Source organism: Eriocheir sinensis, unplaced genomic scaffold, assembly GCF_024679095.1.
Source record: "Eriocheir sinensis breed Jianghai 21 unplaced genomic scaffold, ASM2467909v1 Scaffold859, whole genome shotgun sequence".
In the NCBI taxonomy this organism is placed as follows: Eukaryota; Metazoa; Arthropoda; class Malacostraca; order Decapoda; family Varunidae; genus Eriocheir; species Eriocheir sinensis.
This window is the reverse complement of record NW_026112229.1, coordinates 126,867-153,616: the sequence shown is the minus strand read 5'-3', so window position 1 is coordinate 153,616 and position 26,750 is coordinate 126,867. Positions and strand designations below refer to the sequence as shown.

The 26,750-nt window shown below is 44.5% G+C and overlaps 1 protein-coding gene across 1 annotated transcript in view; it reads left to right on the top strand.

The window, feature by feature from the left end:
- Positions 1 to 2,339: 2,339 nt before the first annotated feature.
- Positions 2,340 to 26,750, top strand: part of LOC126994732 (ankyrin-1-like) — an 87,702-nt gene continuing 63,291 nt past the window's right edge. Inside the window, exons 1-2 of the mRNA XM_050854018.1 lie at positions 2,340 to 3,573; positions 3,904 to 4,017. Of these exons, the coding sequence (XP_050709975.1) occupies positions 3,133 to 3,573; positions 3,904 to 4,017 (555 nt within the window). The 5' untranslated portion in view covers positions 2,340 to 3,132. The remainder of the gene's footprint in view (positions 3,574 to 3,903; positions 4,018 to 26,750) is intronic.

Below are 26,750 nucleotides of genomic sequence, written 5' to 3'. Positions count from 1 at the left end.
TTCAAAAACGTCGATTACTCCAATTTCTTTGAATTGCAAACCAACTCAAGAACTAGAAATAACGGTTTACCCATTCAGTCGAGTCGATGTAACACATACATCGGAAGGAGTTTCTTTTCAAACCGAGTCATCCGTCACTGGAGCAATCTTCCCTCAGAAGTAGTAAATGCGAATACTATCAACTCCTTCAAATATAGAATCGACCGTCACTTCGCTGCGTCGGAAGTAAACTGAATATTGAGTTGCTTTCATCTGCTCCTCAATATCGAGGTGCTTTCATCTGCTCCTCAATGTCGAGGTGCTTTCATCTGCTCCTCAATATCGAGGTGCTTTCATCTGCTCCTCAATGTCGAGGTGCTTTCATCTGCTCCTCAATGTCGAGGTGCTTTCATCTGCTCCTCAATGTCGAGGTGCTTTCATCTGCTCCTCAATGTCGAGGTGCTTTCATCTGCTCCTCAATGTCGAGGTGCTTTCAGATGCTCCTCAATATCGAGGTGCTTTCATCTGCTCCTCAATGTCGAGGTGCTTTCATCTGCTCCTCAATGTCGAGGTGCTTTCATCTGCTCCTCAATGTCGAGGTGCTTTCATCTGCTCCTCAATGTCGAGGTGCTTTCATCTGCTCCCCAGGCCCCAGGCTGTCGAGCAGATTAAATCACCAAAGCGGGCAACCTCGTAATGAGCCAATAGGCTTTCTGTTGCCTGCGTTTCCATGTTTCCATGTTTCCATGTTTCTCCTTCCTCTCACTCCTCTCCTTCTCCTTCTTCTCCCTCCCATCCTTCTCCTTCCTCTCACTCCTCTCTTTCTCCTTCCTCTCCCTCCCCTCCTTTTCCTTCCTCTCACTCCTCTCCTTCTCCTTCCTCTCCCTCCCCTCCTTCTCCTTCCTCTCACTCCTCTCCTTCTCCTTCCTCTCCCTCCCCTCCTTCTCCTTCCTCTCACTCCTCTCCTTCTCCTTCCTCTCCCTTCCCTCCTTCTCCTTCCTCTCACTCCTCTCCTTCTCCTTCCTCTCCCTCCCCTCCTTCTCCTTCCTCTCACTCCTCTCCTTCTCCTTCCTCTCCCTCCCCTCCTTCTCCTTCCTCTCACTCCTCTCTTTCTCCTTCCTCTCCCTCCCCTCCTTTTCCTTCCTGTCCCTCCTTTCCTACTCCTCCCTCCCCTCCTTCTCCTTCCTCTCACTCCTCTCCTTCTCCTTCCTCTCCCTCCCTTCCTTCTCCTTCCTCTCACTCCTCTCCTTCTCCTTCCTCTCCCTTCCCTCCTTCTCCTTCCTCTCCCTATCCTCCTTCTCCTTCCTCTCCCTCCCCTCCTTCTCCTTCCTCTCACTCCTCTCCTTCTCCTTCCTCTCCCTCCCTTCCTTCTTTCCTCTCCTCCCCTCCTTCTCCTTCCTCTCCTCCTCTCCTTCTCCTTCCTCTCCCTCCCCTCCTTCTCCCTCCTCTCATTCCTCTCCTTCTCCTTACTCTCCCTCCCCTCCTTCTCCTTCCTCTACCTCCCCTCCTTCTCCTTCCTCTCCCTCCCTTCCTTCTCCTTCCTCTCCCTCCCCTCCTTCTCCTTCCTCTCCCTACTCTCCTTCTCCTTCCTCTCCCTCCCCTACTTATCCTTTCTCTTCCTCCCCTTCTCATTCCTCTCCTCCTCTCCTTCTCCTCTCCTCCCCTCTTTCTCCTTCCTCTCCCTCCTCTCCTTCTCCTTCCTCTCCCTCCCCTCCTTTTCCTTCCTCTCCCTCCCCTCCTTCTCCTTCCTCTCACTCCTCTCCTTCTCCTTCCTCTCCCTCCCCTCCTTCTCCTTCCTCTCCTTCCTCTCCTTCTCCTTACTCTCCCTCCCCTCCTTCTCCTTCCTCTCCCTCCCCTCCTTCTCCTTCCTTTCCCTCCCCTCCTTCTCCTTCCTCTCCCGCCCCTCCTTCTCCTTCCTCTCACTCCTCTCCTTCTCCTTCCTCTCCCTCCCCTCCTTCTCCTTTCTCCCCCTCCCCCCCTTCTCTTACCTCTCCTTCCATTACTGCACTCTACGGGCATCGGAGCCAATCTGATCGCGTGGATAAGAGATTGGCTCACTGACAGAAAACAACGAGTACTACTCAACGGACAGCCTTCCGATTGGCTTCCAGTCACTAGTGGAGTGCCTCAAGGGTCAGTGCTGGGACCCATCCTCTTTATCATATATATCAATGGCCTAGAATCAGGATTGAAGTTCACAATATCAAAATTTGCAGATGACACCAAGGTGGGTGGAGAAGCCTTTACAAAGACCGACTGCGTAATCATTCAGAAAGACCTCAATGACGTTATCGGAAAAAAGGCAAATGTCATTTAATGTTGACAATGGCAAAGTCATGCACATTGGGTCCCTAAATAGTAACCACACATACATCATGAATGGGAGACCTCTGCAGGCGATGCAGGAGGACACTGATCTCGGAGTCACTATCAGCAGTGACCTGAAACACGCGAATCACTGTAAGAAAGCATACAACAAAGCGAACACTATGCTCGGGCTCACAGCGAGGACCTTCGAGTGTAAAGCATCAGACGTGATGCTATCCTTGTATACTTCCTTGGTAAAACTGCACCTCGATAATGCAGTACAGTTCTGGTCTCCTAATTACAGAAAGGACATTGCTTTACTGGAAAGGATTCAACGACGCGCCACAAAGATGATTCAAACCTTAAGGGCTCACCCGTACGAGGAACGACTCAAGCGACTCAATATCTTGACATTGGAGAAAAGACGCCTACGAGGGGATATGATTCAAGTCTTCAAGTATCTAAAAAAGTTCATTAACGTCGATTACTCCAAATTCTTTAAACTGCAAACCAACTCAAGAAATAGAAATAACGGCTTACCCATTCAGTCGAGTCGATGTAACACAGATATTGGAAGGAGATTCTTTTCAAACCTAGTCATACGCCACTGGAACAATATTCCCTCAGAAGTAGTAAATGCGAGTACCATCAACTCCTTCAAATATAGAATCGACAGTCATTTCGCTGCGTCGGGAGTAAATTGAATAACGAGGTGCTTTCATCTGCTCCTCAATATCGAGGTGCTTTCATCTGCTCCTCAGGCCCCAAGTGGCGGTCGAGCAGACTAAATCACCATAGCGGGCAACCTCGTAATGAGCCAATAGGCACTCTGTTGCCTGCATTTCCATGTTTCCATGTTTCCCCCACACAGGATGGACGGCCCTCCACTGGGCTGCAGTAGAAGGTGAAGCTGAGTGTGTGTCTACCCTCATTCCGGTCACGCCGCCCACCCCCGAGCTCCTGCAGGCCGCCGACGGACACACCCCGGTGCACCTCGCCAGCTTTGGTGGCCACGAGGTTGTGCTGAAGGCCCTGGAAAGGGCTGGCTGGCCTCTTTACGCAATGGACGGCGATGGCCTGACACCCCTGCACTGGGCTGTTAAGGCAGGGCGTCTGAACGTGGTCAGGTACCTGCTGGATAAGGACACGGCGCCCAGTACGGGGGCCGGTGATGACCTCACGCCGCTGGACTTGGCTAAGAGGCAGGGTAAAGACTTAGCAGCGAGGTGGCTGGCGAGGAGGAGCGGCGCGGTGCACGGGGACGCCGCCCACAGCCTGAATCCTGAGGTGAGTTTTGGCACGCTGTTAGCATCGCTATCGATCTGTCTGTCTCTCCAATATGCCTGTCGGTGTACCTCTCTCTCTCTCTCTCTCTCTCTCTCTCTCTCTCTCTCTCTCTCTCTCTCTCTCTCTCTCTCTCTCTCTCTCTCTCTCTCTCTCTCTCTCTCTCTCTCTCTCTCTCTCTCTCTCTCTCTCTCTCTCTCTCTCTCTCTCTCTCTCTCTCTCTCTCTCTCTCTCTCTCTCTCTCTCTCTCTCTCTCTCTCTCTCTCTCTCCACATGAAGAGCCTGGCTGCCAGTCTCAATTGGTGGTAAAGTCAGTGGCGCCTGTCGTTGCAGGTCACGTCCAGTGCCGGGGTGAACGCTGCAGCAGGTGACGACACGCTGCGGCCAGAGGACGTGAGGAAACTGCTTGGCTTCAGGGAATGGCTGATAGACTACTTCAACAAGAAGGTAAGGAATGTTAACATAGCTACAATAGACAGCAAGATAAACAACATGATTACTGGTGATGATTGCAGTACTTATGATGATAATAATAATAATAATAATAATAATAATAATAATAATAATAATAATAATAATAATAATAATAATAATAATAATGCTAATAATAATAATAATAATAATAATAATAATAATAATAATAATAATAATAATAATAATAATAATAATAATAATAATAATAATAATAATAATAATAATGATAATAATTAAAATGAAAAATAACAAAAAAGCATCGACGTATATGATTGATATGATTGTTGATAGAAAAATAAAAGTAGAATAATTTTTAATATTATCATCAAAATCTACGCTATGCATGTTAATATTTGTATTGTTATTACTGCTAGTCATGATATGGTTATCCACATCGTCACAACCGTTGAGATTATTATTATTATTATTATTATTATTATTATTATTATTATTTATATTACTATTATTATTATTATTATTATTATTATTATTATTATTATTATTATTATTATTATTATTATTATTATTATTATTATTATTATTATTATTATTATTATTATTATTATTATTATTATTATTATTATTATTATTATTATTATTATTATTATTATTATTATTATTATTATTATTATTATTATTATTATTATTATTATTATTATTATTATTATTATTATTATTATTATTATTATTATTATTATTATTATTATTATTATTATTATTATTATTATTATTATTATTATTATTATTATTATTATTATTATTATTATTATTATTATTATTATTATTATTATTATTATTATTATTATTATTATTATTATTATTATTATTATTATTATTATTATTATTATTATTATTATTATTATTATTATTATTATTATTATTATTATTATTATTATTATTATTATTATTATTATTATTATTATTATTATTATTATCATTATTATTATTATTATTATTATTATTATTATTATTATTATTATTATTATTATTATTATTATTATTATTATTATTATTATTATTATTATTATTATTATTATTATTATTATTATTATTATTATTATTATTATTATTATTATTATCATTATCATTATCATTATCATTATTATTATTATTATTATTATTATTATTATTATTATTATTATCATTATTATTATCATCATCATCATCATCATCATTATTTTTATTAGCACGGGTGTGTTTGAGATGATCTTATTCCCGACTAGTTTCGCTTTCGCTTCTTCAGGAGAACTGAGGTGGATTTTTTTTTTTTTTTTTAGAGAGAAGAGGGGGGAAGAATCAAAAGAGTGTGGGTGAGGAAGGTAAAGAAGGAGTAGGAGGGAGAAGAACAGGCGGGAAGTCCACCTATCTAGGGCATTTTATTACACTTTTAGGCTTACAATCAGCTCATGAAGCTGGAGTTTGGTTGATACATTGTTTGGCACGTAGTCACGATTTTGTTTACATTTGTGTTTTTGGGCGTAACGTGTAGTTGTGGTGTTTGCGTATAGCTAGCTAACCGAGTGTGGATGCCGTGATTCTGGAGTTGCTTCCTTGGGGTGGCTCAGATTCAGTGGAGTAGCGGTGCAGGCAGGGAGTTTATTGCGGCAAGGCTGCTTGGGAGGTCTCTGTTGTACATGAGTATGTTGTTCGCGTTGTCAGTGAGGGTGTTGAGGTGGTGTATGTTGAGCAGGGAAAGTCTTTGCCAAATTTTTGTGGCTCTTTTGTGTATTCGTATGTTGAGAGTGAGAGTGTTTGTTGCTATGTGGATTTGCTCTGTGGTCATGGCGTATGGGTGGTATTGGTTGGTGGCAAAACGTAAGGCTGTGTTCTGGACCCTCTGGAGCTTAGCGAGTTGAGTGTTACTGAATGTGTGTGTGGGAATGGGAGGGTAATCAAGGATAGGCAGGATAAGTGTTTTTACAAGGTGGGTTTTTATGTTTGTGCATGGGCATCAGCTTAAATCTGTATAGTTTTGACGTACTGGCAAACTGGACTCTATTCTAGACATGATTATAGTAATCATCTCACGTGTGGGGAGGCTCCACCCGCACAGCTCTTCTGGACAGAGTGGAGGGTAAGGCTCTTCGTCTCATCAGCTCTTCTCCTCCTACTGATAGTCTTCTACCCCTTAAATTCCGCCGCGATGTAGCCTCTCTTTCTATCTTCTATCGATATTTCCACGCTGACTGCTCTTCTGAACTTGCTAACTGCATGCCACCCCCCCTCCCGCGGCCCCGCTGCACACGACTTTCTACTCATGCTCATCCCTATACTGTCTAAACCCCTTATGCAAGAGTTAACCAGCATCTTCACTCTTTCATCCCTCACGCTGGTAAACTCTGGAACAATCTTCCTTCATCTGTATTTCTTCCTGCCTACGACTTGAACTCTTTCAAAAGGAGGGTATCAGGACACCTCTCCTCCCGAAATTGACCTTTCTTTCGTCCACCTCTTTTGATTCTTTTTTGGGAGCAGCGAGTAGCGGGCTTTTTTTTATTATTGTTTTCTTTTTTGTGTGCCCTTGAGCTGCCTCCTTTGTTGTAGAAAGAAAATCATTTCGTCGGCGTATGAGATGTTGGTGCCTCTGAGTGGGGGAGCGGTATCTCTGGTGTATAGTGAATAGTGTCGGGGAGAGCACACTGCCCCGAGGGACACCGCAGCTCAGGTCAAAGCTGTCACCAAGGTAGTTTCCAAGTCTTATTCTCGCCGACCTATCATCTAGAAAGCCGCATAAGAGCTTTTCTAGAATGATAGGAAGTCCGAGGTGTAAGATTTTGTACTTCATCCCTAGGTGCCAGACTTTGTCGAAGGCTTAGGTGATGTCTCTCAGGACGAGATGGCACTGTCCCCCGTCAGCTTTCTGTTGGGCGACAGTCTCGGTCACGAGAGCGAGGGCGTGCGTGGTTTCCCTGCCTGGGCGGAACCCAAACTATAAGTCTTTGTCGATGTTGGAGTCTTCAAGGAATGTCCTGAGTCGGTGGTCAAGAATTCACTCAAATATCTTCCCCGGCTCTTCAAAGGGGGATATTGGCCTGTAGTTAGCGGGGTAGTGAGGGTTTTTACCAACTTTTGGTATTAGTTTCAACGTGGCCTTCTTGAACTTGTCGGGGAAGTAGCCTGCTGAAAGGGCGGCATTGAGAGTCTTTGTTTAAGTATGCAATGGCTTCAAGGGGGAGGTGTCTTAAGATGGTTTTATTTATGCCACTTTGTCCTGGGCATGTCTTTTTCATGCCTCTGATTATGGAAAGGATGTGTTTGGATGTAATTTCAAAAGTGAGGAAGTAGTTGTCAGAATTAGTCTGCTGGGGTCTGCATTGACGTGAGGGGAAAGTCTATGGAGGTTATTGGCGAGAAAGTCGCGTACTTCAGTCTCTGTCTCTTCGTCGTCCCAGTCTTCGTCCGCGTCACTGAAAACGTCTTCGCAGTGATTTCTGTGTAGCGTCTCCTTCTCGTTGTTGTACACTTTGTCGCGTGTGGGGGAGAAGAGGTTGTGGGGTTCGTCGTGTCGGTTCCCATGAGTTGTTTTGTCTTACGCCAGAAGGTGGCTGGGTCATGGTATAGTGAGGCTGTCTCCGCAATGACCTCGCCCCAGTGGGCGCGGCTGTCGCTCTGCAAGTGTTGTTGTAGCGTGAGTTGGAGCTGTTTGTGGCGTTTATAGAGAGGATAAGTCCAGCCGTTGGTGTTGGCCTCATGCTGTATGGCTTTGTTTTGTGCTGTTAGGGTGCGTGTCGTGTGACTCAAGTGAGAGTGTGTTAGAGTTTTGTGGCGTGTTGTTGGAATGTTGTTTTTTACTGCGGTCACAACTGTGTTGTACCATTCTTGAAGATACGTGTCGATGAAGTCAATCGAAGCTGCGGGTTGACGGGAGAGTTCCTGAGTTTTTCAGTGATTTCTGTGTGAAATTGATCCCAGTTGGCCTGGTTGAAGTTGGGTCTGGGGCGTGTGGGGATTTGGATGGGAGTAGAAGAGATGGTAAGGATGACAGGGATGTGGTCGCTCATGCTCATGGGGTCTTGAGTAATGCTGATATTGTGATAAGTGTTGTTGTTTGTGAGGATGATATCCGGTGTTGTTGCTGTGTTGTGAGCTATGTATGTGGGGAAGTGTGGGCCTATGTGTGAATGGTTCGTTGATTAATCAGGTGTTGTATTTGTATTCCTTTGGTGTTGGTATGCGTGTAGCCTAGTGTCGGGTGGTTGGCGTTGGGATCGGCTACCATGTACACAGGGATCTGTCTCCTGAAGATACAGGTGAAATCTTGAATTGGAATGAGGTTCCTGGAGGGGGGCTGGTAGAAGGTGGACCTTGCCCGTGAGAGTGGTGATCTCCACAGCGAGAGCGTTAGAAATGAAGTCATCTAGATGGTGATCGCAGTGCCGTCTGTGTGAGAGTTTGAATAGCTTTTCCTGTGTACAGAGAAGCCCTGAATCTTTAGAATTTAGACTGTCGCCATCGGGAACGCCGTGGCCAATTAGAAGGATGATATGAGGATCCAGGTCCCTATAGACATTGATCAGGTCGAATTTGTGTCTGTTCCAATTGAGGACGTTATGCTGTATGACTCTTATATGTTCCATTTTTGTCTGTTGTTACGGGTGTTGTGTGCTTTGTTTATTTTGTGGGGAACAGGGTCAGTGCGGCGGGAGGAAGGAGGGGGAGAGGGAAGGGGAGAGGGAGAGGAATTAACTACTTGCTCTGAGTGAGAAGGGGTTAGAGAGGTGAATGTGGCATCGCGTCTGCGGTGCTCAATGTTGGATACTTGGGGTGCAGGGGAGACAAGGTGAGTGGAGGAGGGGGAGGGGCTGGTGGACTGAGATGTGGGTGTGGCGTCACTGGCTGGGGAGGCAGGAGCAGAGGGAGTAGAGGCCAGGGTGGTTGGTTGCTCTGCGTCGGAAACCGAGGCTTCATCTCGCAACACTTGCTCTTCTCTGGCTGAGGCTGCGCTCACAGGGGAGAGGGGCTGAGGCGTGGTAGTGATGGAGGTAGAGGCAGGTGCTGGCAGAAGAATGGATGGGAGGAGTTGGGAGGGGTCAGGAACCTCCGGGATCTTTATGGCAGGGAGCTTATTGGCAGTGAGGACCTTGTTGAGTTCAGTCTCGAAGCTCCCTGGGTTAATGCTGTTTTGGAAGTGTGCATGGGCCATGGACGTGAAGATCGATGTTATGGTGTCAACTTGAATGGCAGGGAGGGAGGGAATCGGCACCGGAGAGGCTGATGTGGTGGCCCGCTGTAGGTTTGGGGCTGCCTTGTCTTCTTGGCCTCTTTCGCCGTTACCACCGCCCTGCGTCGTTCAAGGCATTTGTAGGCGAGGGTGCGGTGTCCCTCCCAACAGTTTACACATTTCGCTTGGGCAGAGCAGGTCGTGAAGCGGTGTCCTTCCACCCTACATTCGTAGCATATAGCGAAGGTTTTGGGTTGAGGGCAGTCCTTTGTGAGGTGTTGTTCAATCTTATAACAGCGCATGCAGGTTGTGATGGGGATGAATTCCTCCCTTTGGATTTGGTGGTGAGGGATGCGGAGGCTAAACATCTTGAGGCCCTGTTCAGTTGATTTGATGGCAAGGGCAGTCTGCTTGATTTGCCTAAAATTTAGCACAGCATTTCCCTGTCGTATTTTTTTTACTTCCTATATACATAAACATAGTCAGCCTGTAACGGCGTACCGGGGGCGTTTAAAGGCGTTGATTAAGACTTCAGCTTCCTTAAGGCGAGTATATTCTTAGCCTATATGTACAGGAGCGTCTGAGCGAGAGAGAGACTGCGGTGTGTGTCAGTCGGACTCTCGTGAAGGAGTCTGAGTTACAGATTGGAAAATAATGAAGTTACAATTGGTCACGTATGTCAAGGTGACCTCCACGCTTGATGAAATGCTTTGTATACAAACTGAGACGGTAAACACTGACGGACGACATTCCTATAAGGTGGCGTGATCTATCTGTCGTGGGTTTTTTCCATTGACAATTGTATGCCTAATTCGTGGTAATATTAAATAATAGTAATAATAATAATAATAATAATAATAATAGTAATAATAATAATAATAATAATAATAATAATAATAATAATAATAATAATAATAATAATAATAATAATAATAATAATAATAATAATAATAATAATAATAATAATAATAATAATAATAATAATAATAATAATAATAATAATAATAATAGTAATAATAATAATAATAATAATAATAATAATAATAATAATAGTAATAGTAATAATAATAATAATAATAATAATAATAATAATAATAATAATAATAATAATAATAATAATAATAATAATAATAATAATAATAATAATAATAATAATAATAATAATAATAATAATAATAATAATAATAATAATAATAATAATAATAATAATAATAATAATAATAATACATTGATATCCTTCTATAACACTGCTCGGTCACCAACCAGTGATCGCGATCTCGCGATTTACAAAAATCTAACTGGCAGTCTAGCTACCATTATTATACATAGTGGAATCATGTTAAGCAGAATGCTTATGATACAATTACATTAAAACACTGGCTATGTAAGAACATATGTGTAGTCATAATATAAATAGTGAGAGGTAAAACACATCGTGTGTGACATGAATCATAAGAAATCTCGCAAAAGATAAATATAAGGACACATGTATAAGTATCTGTCAGGTGGCACGATTATTTGCATCCTGTCGCCTCGTCTGAGCAACCAAATAATCGTGCAGGACAGAGATCCTTCTAATAAGGTAGCACACGACAGCGAGACTGACGAACATCAGAAACATTGGCACAAAAATTCCAGGGTACAAGTAGGTGAGGTGCAAGTATTCAGGCAGCGTTTCCTCCAGGGTTTTTGCAGACTCTGTTTCGTTTGCGAAAGACAATGAATGAAGGGAATTAGTCACATACGAGATGCTGGAGAAGTGAATGTTATCGAGAGACAGCAGAGGAAACACTCGATGGGAAATATTGGCCGTGAAAACCAGACGGATCCGGGACGGGTACGTTGTTATGTTAGTGGAGCTGATATAGCATGCTTCCGCTATGGCATAGTGACCACCGTTGATAAGTGGTACCCTCCGGGCAGATGACTGACACATAGAAGGACTGAGGAAAATAAAAATAATGTAGACCTTAAAAGTTCTTATGGAAAACAGGTGTTGGTGTTAGCTGCTTCTAAGGGCACAGGGAAAGAGCGTCAGACGCGTTCACCCGGGTGAGGGCGATCTCGCATACCCCTCCCCGAACTGGTAGGAAGGCAAAAAGAGACGCAGAGCAATAGAATCGCCTGAAGACCGTCTCCTTGCAATATTGCAAGAGGGAGTAGCTAGCTGTCGAATACAGAGCGAAATCCTTCGCGATTAAGACAAGAGACGGGGTCGTGTCCAGGGCTAACACACTGTCCTTTGCTGAAAAAGGGAACGGGACAATTTCGTGTGCCTCAAACACGTCCGCCGTCTGAAATGGAACATGAATGATTATGGCATCGGGGGTGAGGCTGGACTCAATCAAGGGGTAAAAATATTGACTCATGTCTGTATTAAATAAAGGCTTGAGACTATAATTTTGATACCCGATCTGGACAGTCGTTCTCAAATCGTGCAGAGGGAACAAGGCAGGTGTGACTCTACCGTGCGCTGCATCAACCGTGTTGCTAATAAACTGCTGATTTGCCGTTGCGACAGAGTTAATGACGTTTTCCAATACATGCAAGGCCTGATTTAGGAGGAGAAACTGATTCACCTGGTCGATCTGCTTGACAACTATGTTGATAACTTCTACCATCTTATTAGTTTGCTCTAGCAGTTCCTCAATATGAGTCTGCAATCGCGCAAGTTTCCTACAATTGGCGTTGATCACCCTGCGATTTCGGGCAGCAAAGGAAAGTACATGAGCGTAGTGGTCCCACAAATCGCGCACGTCCTCGTCGGTTGCCGTACCGAAGAGGAACTTTGAGGCGGACCCAATTGAGTGAAAACTATAATCCATGTTTACCTCATCAACTTTTCCCCGTATGAACAGAATCCTATCCTCCAGTAGCTGAAAAAGATTCCGAGAGTTGGTACTAGAAGGTGCCTTTGATTCCCTAGTCTTGGTGGCCCGTATGGCGTCTGCCATGCCGAGTAGTTTTTCTGAGACTATCCTGACTGTGTCTGTGGTGTTCGTCAAGGAAGTATATGGATATTTTACGAGGAGCACATCTTCTATGAGGAAGACCTCTCCTATGTGTGCATGCTGTGAGGGCGCCAGGCTTCAGGTGGATGGGTGTCGTTGCGAGTAGGGAGCCGAGGTACAACAATATGATCAGAAAACGCAACATCATGATCTGAAAGTGGTGGGAATGAAGTATTTAAACCCGTGGTCTCAAGTTATAGCTATGGGTGGGGGTATGATCTTGTTGAGTATTTGACTCTGAGGGGGAACTACCAATATCAAGGTCCAAAGGTGAAAGGTAAAAGATCTGACTGGGGATGTGTTACGAGTGGGGTCCCACAAAGGTCGGTATTAGGTCTACATTTGTTTATTATTTATATCAATGACTTAGATACAGGAATTAGTAGTGATGTCAGTAAGTTTGCAGATGATACCAAGATAGGTAGAGTAATTGAGTCGGATGAGGACGCTAGTATTCTCCAGGATGAACTCAACAGACTGTATGACTGGGCGGATAAATGACATATGGGGTTCAATGTAGGGAAGTGCAGTATTATGAGTGTAGGTAAGAACAACCCCTCACATAACTATTGCTTAAATGACACTCTCATAAGCAGGTCTGGGTGCGAGAGAGATTTAGGGGTTTTAGTGAGCTCTGATCTCCGTCCAAGGGCACAATGCTTTCAAACTAGAAATCGAGCAAATAAGGTGCTGGGATTTATTTCAAGGAGCGTAAGCAACAGAAGCGCCGAAGTCTTCCTCAAACTATATTTAGCATTAGTTAAACCTCATCTTGACTGCGCGGTTCAACTCTGGTCACCTTACTATAGAATGGATATCAAAATGTTAGAATCGGTGCAGAGGAGGATGACTAAGATGATTCAGGGGTTGAGAAACTTACCGTACGAGGAAAGACTCAAACAGTTAAACTTGCATTCTCTAGAAAGGCGAAGGGTGCGTGGAGACATGGTCGAGGTTTATAAATGTATGAAGGGCTTTAATAAGGGAGATATTCATAAGGCTTTGTTGGTAAGAGAACCGGGTAGGACATGAAGTAATGGATTTAAACTGGAAAAATTCAGATTCAACAGGGACAGGGGCAAAAAATTGGTTTACTAACAGGGTGGTGGATGAGTGGAATAGGCTTAGCAGTCACGTGGTGAGTGCCAATACAATTCTCACATACAAAAATAGATTAGATAAATTCATGGACAGCGATGTTCGGTGGGGATAGATACACGGGAGCTTAGGGTCAAAGGAGCTGCCTCGTACAGGCCTACCGGCCTCCTGCAGACTCCTGTGTTCTTATGTTCTTATGTCTTCATGTAACACCCGTGATGGGTGTAATTCTATAGTTCTGTGTTTTTTCTCCCCCCCCCTTGCCTGGGACCAGCTATTATGAATAGTTCAAATTATAACCTGGATGCTTTTTGGGTGGCTGTCTTAAATATTCTTAATATTTCATACAATACTTTATGTTGACTGAGTGCTACTAAACCCACAGGTATATGCAATGGTTTGTTCAGCCTGTCAGCATACCCACATGAGCCACGAAGACAACTACACACAACTTTTTCAAAAAGAAATGTCGATAGATAATAAAACACTAAATATACTTGCCGAAAATATCCATTGCGTTGGCTGAGACGACAGACTCTGTTGTGCTGGCGGTGTACGATACGCTGCCCAATGAAACGCTTGTTCAACAAACATAAAGGTGTTTTAAATAATTATTTGCCTTATATATGCTTTCTGCTTGCTAGGTATGTCATATCATTGCAGATTTACTCATTTACTTTGAATTTATTGGGTACAAATCTCATTTTCGCCACCTCAACCGCTCCACAAAATCTCCTTACCAAAACGGCGATTTTTCTTTCGCGAGCGACCGAAAAGCAGCCGTCGAGAGTGACTGTAAGACCCGATCGCGCGCGGAAGGCTTTCGTTCGCTGGCCAGCGAACGAAAACGGGTGGCTGTAAGACCGGCCCTGCTGGGGTCTGCATTGACGTGAAGGGAAAGTCTATGGAGGTTATTGGCGAGAAAGTCGCGTACTTCAGTCTCTGTCTCTTCGTCGTCCCAGTCTTCGTCCGCGTCACTGAAAACGTCTTCGCAGTGATTTCTGTGTAGCGTCTCCTTCTCGTTGTTGTCGTACACTTTGTCGCGTTTGGGGGAGAAGAGGTTGTGGGGTTCGTCGTGTCGGTTCCCATGAGTTGTTTTGTCTTACGCCAGAAGGTGGCTGGGTCATGGCATAGTGAGGATGTCTCCGCAATGACCTCGCCCCAGTGGGCGCGGCTGTCGCTCTGCAAGTGTTGTTGTAGCGTGAGTTGGAGCTCTTTGTGGCGTTTATAGAAAGGATAAGTCCAGCCGTTGGTGTTGGCCTCATGCTGTATGGCTTTGTGTTGTGCTATTAGGGTGCGTGTCGTGTGACTCAAGTGAGAGTGTGTTAGAGTTTTGTGGCGTGTTGTTGGAATGTTGTTTTTTTACTGCGGTCACAACTGTGTTGTACCATTCTTGAAGATACGTGTCGATGAAGTCAATCGAAGCTGCGGGTTGACGGGAGAGTCCCTGAGTTTTTCAGCGATATCTGTGAGAAATTGATCCCAGTTGGCCTGGCTGAAGTTGGGTCTGGGGCGTGTGGGGATTTGGATGGGAGTAGAAGAGATGGTAAGGATGACAGGGATGTGGTCGCTCATGGTGATGGGGCCTTGAGTAATGCTGATATTGTGATAAGTGTTGTTGTTTGTGAGGATGATATCCGGTGTTGTGGCTGTGTTGTGAGCTATGTATGGGGGAAGTGTGGGCCTATGTGTGAATGGTTCGTTGATTAATAAGGTGTTGTATTTGTCTTCCTTTGGTGTTGGTATGCGTGTAGCCTAGAGTCGGGTGGTTGGCGTTGGGATCGGCTATCATGTACACAGGGATCTGTCTCCTGAAGATACGAAGATGATGACCTTGCCCGTGAGAGTGGTGATCTCCACCGCGAGGGCGTCAGAAATGAAGTCATCTAGTAATTTAAAATTTTGATTGTGCTTGATGGCGATTGCAATGCCGTCTGTGTGAGACCCTCGAGGAGGGCGGAGCGACTCGGCTGTGAGGAACAGGAGCCAATGGGAGTGGCTCAACCCTCGAGGAGGGCGGGGCGACTCGGCTGTGAGGAACAGGAGCCAATGGGAGTGGCTCTACCCTCGAGGAGGGCGGGGCGACTCGGCTGTGAGGAACAGGAGCCAATGGGAGTGGCTCAACCCTCGAGGAGGGCGGGGCGACTCGGCTAGGCTAGGAGGAACGGGAGCCAATGGGAGTGGCTCAACCCTCGAGGAGGGCGGGGCGACTCGGCTGTGAGGAACAGGAGCCAATGGGAGTGGCTCTACCCTCGAGGAGGGCGGGGCGACTCGGCTGGGCTGGGAGGAACGGGAGCCAATGGGAGTGGCTCAACCCTCGAGGAGGGCGGGGCGACTCGGCTGGGCTGGGAGGAACGGGAGCCAATGGGAGTGGCTCAACCCTCGAGGAGGGCGGGGCGACTCGGCTGGGCTGGGAGGAACGGGAGCCAATGGGAGTGGCTCAACCCTCGAGGAAGGCGGGGCGACTTGGCTGGGCTGGGAGGAACGGGAGCCAATGGGAGTGGCTCAACCCTCGAGGAGGGCGGGGCGACTCGGCTGTGAGGAACAGGAGCCAATGGGAGTGGCTCAACCCTCGAGGAGGGCGGGGCGACTCGGCTGTGAGGAACAGGAGCCAATGGGAGTGGCTCAACCCTCGAGGAGGGCGGGGCGACTCGGCTGGGCTGGGAGGAACGGGAGCCAATGGGAGTGGCTCAACCCTCGAGGAGGGCGGGGCGACTCGGCTGGGCTGGGAGGAACGGGAGCCAATGGGAGTGGCTCAACCCTCGAGGAGGGCGGGGCGACTCGGCTGGGCTGGGAGGAACGGGAGCCAATGGGAGTGGCTCAACCCTCGAGGAGGGCGGGGCGACTCGGCTGGGCTGGGAGGAACGGGAGCCAATGGGAGTGGCTCAACCCTCGAGGAGGGCGGGGCGACTCGGCTGTGAGGAACAGGAGCCAATGGGAGTGGCTCAACCCTCGAGGAGGGCGGGGCGACTCGGCTGGGCTGGGAGGAACGGGAGCCAATGGGAGTGGCTCAACCCTCGAGGAGGGCGGGGCGACTCGGCTGGGCTGGGAGGAACGGGAGCCAATGGGAGTGGCTCAACACTCGAGGAGGGCGGGGCGACTCTGCTGGCCTGGGAGGACACGGAGCCAATGGGAGCTGCTCAACCTCGAGGAGGAAGCAGGGCTGCGCGCGCGCCGCCTCCAGGAGCGGGAGCCAATGTTTTTTTTGTTTATTACACTGCAATTATATAGTTCATCTAGGCAGAGGCAGCCGGAAAATCGAGAAGAGCCAATTTCTTCAAACTTGACAGAAAAGCAGTGCTGCTGGAGCCGCAGTGTATATTATGAATTGTAATTATGAAACCTTAAAATTTTCCTCCTCCATATGAGTTGATAATAGTACACCCGTAGACAAGGTCATCAATTACACGATATTATTCTAGTGCTTGCCCATTCTCCACCCTCTCACCCAAAGCAGGTGCAGGGGTTTTGGTGGGAACACGAAATTCGTCCCAGTCATGTAGCTTTTGAGTTTTGATGGATGAAGAATGTCCTCCATGTAGGGAAAACCCTTACATTCAGGGATTTTTTTACCACGAACGGAAACCACGCGATCTCCCCCATGCTCGCCTCGTTCGCCACCCTCCCCACACAACCCATGAACCTAAGATGCCCTTAGCCCCGAAAAAACAATCTGCCAAAATTACGGTCATGGGCAAGGTTCTTCATTCCAAGTCACTGCCGCGGGAGTCATTTTCTTTGCACCGTGTTTTGCTGCTGACTGCTGTTGTTGGTGGTCATGCAAACTCTCGTACCGCACCTCCAAACTAGACGAAAATGTAACAATGAAAACCAATAGATTAACACTCTGATATATCAGGTTACATAAATTACAAAAAAAATGAGCGAGTACACACAGCTCTAATAATGAGCCTGATCTATTTATAATAAACCAATAAGAAATCCACAGACAAATTTGTTCGATGGCGACTCTGGCAATGATAATAGGCTCGTCCAATCAGAAGGCGCTATTTTGAAAGTCACTGTCTTCGACCAATCAGAGCACTGCCTTAGCATGGAGGGAGTCAGTTCAGGTTGGGTGTCTTAGTGTGCCGGTGTTGTGTTGAGTGGCTGGGCCGTGACGGGAAATATCAGCAATAAGCAAACCTGAAAAAGAGGAGGGAGTCAGTTGATTACTTGGACTGTCACAAACTATCACGGCAGGAACGAAGCCTCAGTAGAGAGAAACAGACTCCTCCCCTATAAAGAAAAGGCTTAAGGTAAGACAATGGGAGGGAGGGAGGTTGTTAGGTAATGTTTTTATTCTTTTTTCGTAACAGCAACAGATGGATAAGTTGGCCTATGTACTGCGCGTTGTCTGTGTATGTTATCGTCATTCTCTCTCTCTCTCTCTCTCTCTCTCTCTCTCTCTCTCTCTCTCTCTCTCTCTCTCTCTCTCTCTCTCTCTCTCTCTCTCTCTCTCTCTCTCTCTCTCTCTCTCTCTCTCTCTCTCTCTCTCTCTCTCTCTCTCTCTCTCTCTCTCTCTCTCTCTCTCTCTCTGTGTGTGTGTGTGTGTGTGTGTGTGTGTGTGTGTGTGTGTGTGTGTGTGTGTGTGTAATAAGAGAAAAAATAGAGAAACACATACATGAGTCCGGAAACAGAAATGAAATGCAAGCGGGATTTACAGAGAAGGGAAGCATAAATGACAATCTTTACATACTGAAACATTGCATAAAAGAAAGTTTTGAAATGAAAAAGAAATTATTTGTCATCTCACTAGACTACAAGAAAGCCTTTGATTTAGTGGACAGAGCAAGTCTCTTTAAGGCACTAATGTTAAATAATATACACCCTTAGCTGATAAATATAATTGCAAATATTTATACAGGTGACAAAACTAACCTAATAATTAATGGCGAAAAGGAAACATCAATCAGCATTACGAATGCAATTGAGCAGGGGTGTAATGGATCTACTCTCCTGTTCCTCCTTATTACATACCAAATAATAAAACATCTCCAACAAAGTAACTTTGGCTTTAAGAACAATAAATTTAACATCCCCATCTTATACTATGCAGATGATGGCTTACTTTTAGCCCACTCAGAGGCAGAGGCATGTTGTAGTATAAGGGAGGTACAGAGAGTGGCAGAAGAATATGGGCTGCAGATAAATAAGGAGAAAAGCAAAATAATCCTATTCAATGATAAAGAACAGCCAGAAAATATTGAAGGCATACAAGTAGGTGATAACATAACCTACCTTGGAGTAAAAATATCAAACAAAAGAAACTGTTATTCAGAACATGAGAAGGAAAGATTAAACAAGGCAAACCAACTCGCAAACATGACGTACAGTATTACATCCAGATGTTGTAACCGACTCATAATTGGGAAAAACTATTGGAAAGGACTAGGACTGTCAGTAATACTTTATGCGGCAGAAAACGTAGAGTACAACAAGGAAGACCTTCAAAAATTACAACAAATAGAAAACTCAGTGCACAGAGCAATACTGCAGACACCAACTTACACAGCTAGCACAGCTTTGAGAGGCGAGGTGGGTGCAACATCCTGCACAACAAGAGATATGAAAATTAAACTACTATATGCTAAATATCTGCTGGAAGAAGGAGGAAATGAGCTATGCAGAGAAGTTTTTCACTTTGAATATGAGAAAGGAAAGAGTAGCTGGATTAGAACATTAAAGAAATATATGAGGGAAGGTAATGTAACACTTGAAGGATTAAAGAACATTAAAAAGAATGGTATAGTAGACCGCATCATAAAATGGGATTCCCAGGCATGGGTAACAGAAAACCAACAAAAACAACTCTAACAGTATATGCCAAGCTTAAGAAAAATGTGTCTGAGGAAAGTTGGATGGATGACACAGAAGGCAGCAGGATACTAGTCAGAGGAAGAACAAACACATTAAATTTAAATTGGAGGAATAAGTTTCAAAACAAGCCTGAGGAATGCCCGTGTTGTGGACATGAAAGTGAGACTTTGCAACATTTTCTGTTAGAATGTCCAGAGAATTATGACATCAGAAACGACACTACTTTATCCATACAACTTCCTGACGCAGACACTGACACCAAACTTGGCAGCATACTGGCACTCACAGCACTCAACAACAACCAGATAGAGGACCGGAAAAATTATGTGAAAAGACTGTGGAATAAAAGAGCAAAGAAAGTAAAGGCTGTACAAGTGTGTGAAAACAAAATCTTCAAGTGCGAAACAAAAAACAACAAGATCTGTGCAAGTAGAGTAATGGACATGAAAAGCAAACAACAAAACTATTAGCAGGAAAATTAAGCAATTATAAAACTTTATGATCCGGCAAGTAGCAAATCTTGAGATTAAAAGTGTAAAAAGAATAAATACAAAAAGCAAGTGAAAAAAAGAAAAAGCGAGTCAATAGAGATTAAGAATCAGAAAAATAACAAGAAAAGACTCCGACAACTAAAGCAAAACAACAGTGGGAGCCGTCACGAAGGCAATAATCCCACGCCCCCTACTGAACTGTGTGTGTGTGTGTGTGTGTGTGTGTGTGTGTGTGTGTGTGTGTGTGTGTGTGTGTGTGTGTGTGTGTGTGTGTGTGTGTGTGTGCAGGGCCGGATTATCTATGTCAGAAAGCCTCTCGTTGCCTGTGCAGGGTAAGATAATGGAAGAGGGTACGGGGCGTCGTTAGGTGGTACTTATTGGTTTCTTCCCAATAACAGGTGAATAAGTACGTAAGGCAAGTTGTTTGTGTATATTATTTTCGGTCTGTTTGCGTGTGCAGGGTCAGATTATCTTGGGAGCACAAGTAGACCATTTCATCATATCGTGGTTTGCGTTGGTGTCGGAATACCTGGTCAACAAGGCAGTTGGTTAACGAAGCGGGAAACGAGATATCGGCAAGTTCATAGTATTCTCAGTACAACCGGCCCTGTATGTTACTGTTTTTATTTAGAGCAAAGAAACCCAGCTCAAGGGTGTAAATAGAAAATCACAAAAGCCCGCTCAGCGATGGGCGAGGCCGAGATCGCCTGCCTGCTCTGCCAAGGGCAGGGGCTGGGGCGGTCAGGTGGAGATGTATTGCACGGGAATTGTCCTCGTAGACCTCACGTCTCGCCCGTCTCTCTCTCTCTCTCTCTCTCTCTCTCTCTCTCTCTCTCTCTCTCTCTCTCTCTCTCTCTCTCTCTCTCTCTCTCTCTCTCTCTCTCTCTCTCTCTCTCTCTCTCTCTCTCTCTCTCTCTCTCTCTCTCACTTTTCTATGATAACTTGGACATTTTTAAGTAGGTAGCAGGAGCCGCACAGGTCTCTTGAAAGAGCCGCATGGGATAACTGAGGCCTTCAGTGTGACGGATAGCAATGACTTTGCGCTGGTCTTGTGAGGTCTCCATTGCGACTAACGTGAGCATGACTTATTGCAACCATCAAATCAACACAGGCTTGGAACGTATCATATGCAGTGATGGGTTCAGGTGCGTCATCACCATCAGGGGCACCAACCATTCCGAGGCGACCAGCCACGATCGACTCATTCTCACATCCATCGTGCCCAGGTGTTCGAGAAGCCTATGGTGAGAGTGTACATTAAACAATACTATGGATATATACAAAATGTACATTTAAAGTATTTACAACGCGAAATATTAGTAATATGTTTGCCTATCTACGGGTTTCCTAATTCTGGAGAAGAGCGAGTGATTGTTAGTCTCACGAGTGTCTTCACCGGGTGAGCTCGGTGCTTGTGCGGCAGGAGGAAGGCTGGGAGTCTTGTTGGAGGCGTACACACACTCAAACATGTATCGTTACACATTCAGCACCAAGATCAACAGAATATACCAGGTCTTCTCAACCTCGTACCAGATTAAATTTTCTCCTCTTCTGCGCATTGACGTCACCTGTAGCGTCTCAGAATGCTTCGACTAAAACCTATCCACAAGTCTTCACCTGACCACAGGTGTAGACGCATCCCGTGTGCTCCATTTTCTTTGATTTCGATGGGTGACTTTAGCATTTAGGATCAATGAACTGAAGCAGTCACACAATTAATGGGCAGCTAGGGGTAAGAAAAGACTGGGTAGAAGAGGTTAAGGTGTTACAGGGGGTGTCAGGGTGGACAGCAGAACTGTTCAATAGAGGATGATGGCGGCGAGTAAGAATTTGTCCAGAAATACTTGGATAAGAAGGTTCATTACACACACACACACACACACACACACACACATATATATATATATATATATATATATATATATATATATATATATATATATATATATATATATATATATATATATATATATATATATATATATATATATATATATATATATATATATATATATATATATATATATATATATATATATATATATATATATATATATATATATATATATATATATACATAGAATTACATAGAAAATCAGACCACACAGGCCCCATGGTGCAGACTAGGTGGTCTGTCCTTAAACCTAAGTGAATCTACATTAATCAGATGGCTCCACAACGTTGCTTTTCTACTCTAGTTAATATTAAGTTCAAGGAAGTGACGGTCGAGCTTGTTTTTAAAGGAGTCAGTCGTGTTACGCTGGACCAATGACGGTGGGAGCCTATTCCATTCTCGCACTACAACGTTGGTGAAGAAAAATTTGGTGCAGTCTGAATTTACTTGTCTACATTTGAGTTTTATGCCATTGTTCCTCGTTCGCAAAGTGTCATCGATCATAAACAATTTTGTTCTGTCTACATTCGTGAAACCATTAAGTATTTTAAAACATTCGATCAGTTTTCCTCGGAGGCGACGTTGCTCAAGAGAGAACATATTAAGGGTGGAAAGCCTTTCTTCGTAAGATTTGTTGCGCAAGGAAGGGATCATTTTTGCTGCCCGACGCTGAACACCTAATTTAGCAATGTCCTTTGCATGGTGAGGAGACCAAAACTGTACCGCATATTTCAAGTGGGGTCTGACGAAACTACTGTAGAGCGGAAGTATTACATCTTTATTCTTGAATAAAAAGTTTCTTTTAATGAAGCCCAGCATTCTGTTATCTTTATTTGCTGCATCGATGCATTGATGTGAGAATTTGAGGTTTGACGCGATTTTGAGCCCCAGGTCCTTAACGCATTGAACGCTTGTGAGTTTAACGCCGCGCATTTCCTAATCGAACTTCTTATTTCTTTTTCCAACTTGAAGGACCTGGCACTTGTCTACGTTAAAGGGCATCTCCCATCTATCAGACCAAGCTGAAATTTTGTGCAAATCCTCTTGGAGGCTTTGCCTGTCTTCGTCAGTGAGAACTGAGTTACCAATCTTTGTGTCGTCTGCAAATTTACTAATGCGATTATTGAGTCCAACATCCACGTCGTTGATGTAAATAATGAAGAGCACTGGGCCAAGAAGCGAGCCCTGAGGGACGCCACTAGTGACCGACGCCCACTCTGAGTTAAATCCGTCAATCACCACTCTTTGTTGTCTGTTGCTCAACCAATTCGCGATCCATTGGTTTACTTGACCGTCAATACCTATTTGCTTTAATTTATAAATTAATTTATGATGTGGGACTTTATCAAACGCTTTCTGGAAATCAAGATAGACTACCTCCAATGAGTTGGTTACGTCATAAACTGAGAAGAGGTCGTTATAAAAGGTTAATAGGTTTGATAGGCAGGATCTTTTGTTATGGAAGCCAAGATGTGAATCCCCAATTAATGAGTGGCTTTCGAGGTAACTCACAATTTTGTCTCTAATTATGCTCTCAAGTAGCTTACCTACAATTGAAGTTAGACTAATGGGTCGATAGTTACCTGGTATTTTTTTGGTCTCCTTTCTTAAAAATCGGTGTCACGTTAGCCTTTTTCCAATCCGAAGGGACGATGCCTTGTCGCAAGGACATATTGAATACGGTTGTGAGGGAGGAGAGTATTTCGGTCTCTGTTTCTTTAAGCAGTTTAGGATATACTTTATCGGGTCCGGGACCTTTATTTGTTTTAAGTGAATGGAGAGCTTTAAGGACTTCATCGGCTGTTATTTCAAAATTAGGCAATGCATGCTCGAGATTTACATTAGTACTGGTGTTGGTGTTAGTGGGAGGAAGACTGTTGGTATTAAACACCAAGGAAAAGTAATTGTTTAATTAAGATGTTTGAAATGTGTTGGCTGTCAGTCACTAGTGCACCGTCGCTGTTTGTTAAGGGTCCAATTCCACTTCTGATCGCCTTTCTGTTGTTTTTATGTAACAGAAGAAAGATTTCGGATTATTTTTACAGTTGGCTGCAATATTTTCTTCATATCTACGCTTTGCCTGACCTACTAGTCTTTTTACTCGTCGCCTGGCATCATTATAAAGTCTAATGTTTTCGGGCGTGCTTTGTTCTTTCTTTAACCTTTAAAACAATTTTCTCTCCTTGACTGTTTAATTTCGCTATTAAACCAAGGTGGGGTTTTATTAGTGTTAATTCGCTTCTCGCACAAGGGGACGAATGTGTTCTGCTGAGTGAGTAAGTGATTTTTAAGCTTAGCCAAGCTTCCTCTACATTGCCGTCATCTGATAGTTGTACTTCTGATAGTTTTTGTCGGATTTCTACGAAGTTAGGTTTTTTGAAATTGGGCACCTTTACTTTATTTTCAGTCACTGATGTTTGAGCTCTAATGTCGACGCGCACTAATTTATGACCGCAAGAACCGAGGTGTTCTCCTACCGTGACATTACTGACTAGGTTATCTTGGGTCGTTATAACAAGGTCGAGTATGTTACTTTGTCGAGTTGGATCAAAAACCATTTGGCTTAGATAATTTTCTTCTAGAAATTCGATCATTCTATGTGACTCGCCTTCTGTACCTGACAGTGTCGCCCAGTCGATATGGGGGAGGTTAAAGTCTCTTAATTTCAGTGAGTCCTTGTTATTAAGTGGCTGAGAGAGAGAGAGAGAGTGTTCGTGAGTGTGAGTGTGAGAGTGAGTGAGTGAGTGTGAGAGTGTGAGTGTTAGTGTGTGAGTGTGAGTGTGAGAGTGTGGGTGAGTGAGTGAATGAGTGTGTGAGTGTGAGTGAGTGTGTGAGTATGAGTGAGTGAGTGTGTGAGTGTGTGAGTGTGGTGGTGGGTGTGTGGTGTGGTGGTGGGTGTGTGGTGTGTGGGTGTGGTGGTGGTGTGTGGTGTGGTGAGGTGTGTGAGTGTGGTGAGAGGTGTGAGTGTGAGGTGTGGTGTGAGGTGGTGGTGGTGAATGAGTGTCGGAGTGTGAGTGTGAGAGTGTGGGAGTGTAAGTGTGAGTGTGTGAGTGAGTTAAAGTGTGAGTGTGTGAAAGTGTGTGAGTGTAAGTGTGAGTGTGTGAAAGTGTGTGAGTGTGGGTGTGAGTGAGTGAGTGTGAGTGTGAGTGTGAGAGAGTATGAGAGTGAGTGACTGAGTGAAACACACACACACTGTGACACACACACACACACACACACACACACACACACACACACACACACACACACACACACACACACACACACACACACACACACACACACACACACACACACACACACACACACACACACACACACACACACACACACACACACACACACACACACACACACACACACACACACACACACACACACACACACACACACACACACACACACACACACACACACACACACACACACACACACACACACACACACACACACACACACACACACACACACACACACACACACACACACACTGTGACACACACACACACACACACACACACACACACACACACACACACACACACGAAAACTGAAAATGTTGCATTATCCATTGAAATATATCTCGCTTTCCTTATTATTCTCCGTCTGCTCTCTATCATACTGCTGATGACGTCAAAACCTGCGCGTGAAAAGACCTGGTCTATTCCCTTGATCTTGTTCAGCACTATACAAACTGTCGCCAAGGACGAAGCCGTTGATAACATGCTACTCATGTTGGTATCACTGCTCATGTTTGGTGTGGCCTCACTAGCCTGAATCAAGTGAGCAAGACTCGTAAATGAAGCAGTAGAATTTGAGTTGGCTCAGTAACGCTTCAGGAAACACACAGGTGGAGTCTTAGTCGAAGTAAATTGGTCTGTGTTGTATGTAGCACTATAATATTGTCGTGTTTGGCTGATGAAATTAGGCTGTAACACCACACACAGGTGAATAGTTAAAATTTCGTCCAGTTTGGACACCATATAATAAACACCTTGCGTTATTGTTAGTCTTTTTTTCTCACCAACAATCAATGCTTTTAGCGTTGCAATCTGAGTTTTTTTTTTCCTGATGCCAACAGCTTGTTCATGAGAGAAAAGACACGCTCAGTGGAAGCATTAGTTCCAGGTTGCCACATTATGAACTGAACTATATCTGACATGCATTGATGGTTGATGTTTTTGTCTTTGACATGGGGAATACTTTTACCCACCGCTGTTATGTATATCATATGAACATTATTGTTTTATTATTTGTGAGTGTAAAGCTTGAACAAGTGGCACTCAAATCACTCCGTAATATTATGGTGATATCTGGTATCTCAGTGTCTCCCTCTTCATTCCTTCCCTACCGGGGTCCTGTCCTGCTCCCCCCAGCAGAGCTGAGGTGGTGGGGGTGATCGCACTTTTACCAACCCTGCCGAGATTACCGGGTTGCTCAGTGTGAAATTCGTCGGGCCCCACTGTAACGATAGTTTTTTTAGTGTGTGTACAGAGCAGTGATCTAATGGAGTGGAAAGCAGTGTCAGGTACTGATTCCCTCTCACACTGGCCATTGCCTTGGGGTGGTATTTTGTGGAGGGAGTACAAACTATACCATTCCCCACAAGAAAATTACAAACCTCTCTAGACATACACTGAGATCCTTTACCAGTGACTCGATGACGGACAGCCGAATAATGCAGAGAGCTTCCTGAGGCACGAGACAACAGTTGGAGCAGACATGTCAGTGCAGGGAAAGGCGAAAGGAAGTCTGGAGCATTAACCGAAAGCAGCGAGGAGGTATTTGTTCCTAGAGCAAGAAGCTTTAGGTCCAATAAAATCTCCGGACATTCTGTCAAAGGGTTGCATGGACTGGATGAGTTTAGCTACTGCAGTCCTGAAATATCTACGTTTCAGCTCGGAGCAAATAGTGCATTATAAACAAAGCCTTTTTACATCATGCAGAGAACAAGGTAAATTTTTGGACCTCATAAAATGTCAAAATCAAGTAACACCAGGATGGCAGAGTGAGGCAGGACCCTCATCGAGAGGAGCAGGGCGGGAAAGAGAAGTGGTACAAGCTGGGGGCAATGTGTCACAGGGAACATTACCATTACCGGGGCGAGGCTGAATATCATACTGGCATCCGGAGAGCTCCAGGCGCCATCGCATTATTTTGTCGTTCTTTATCTCTGAAGAGTGATTCAGCAACCCTACAAACCCCGAGGGTGGCCACATCTGGCCAACCCT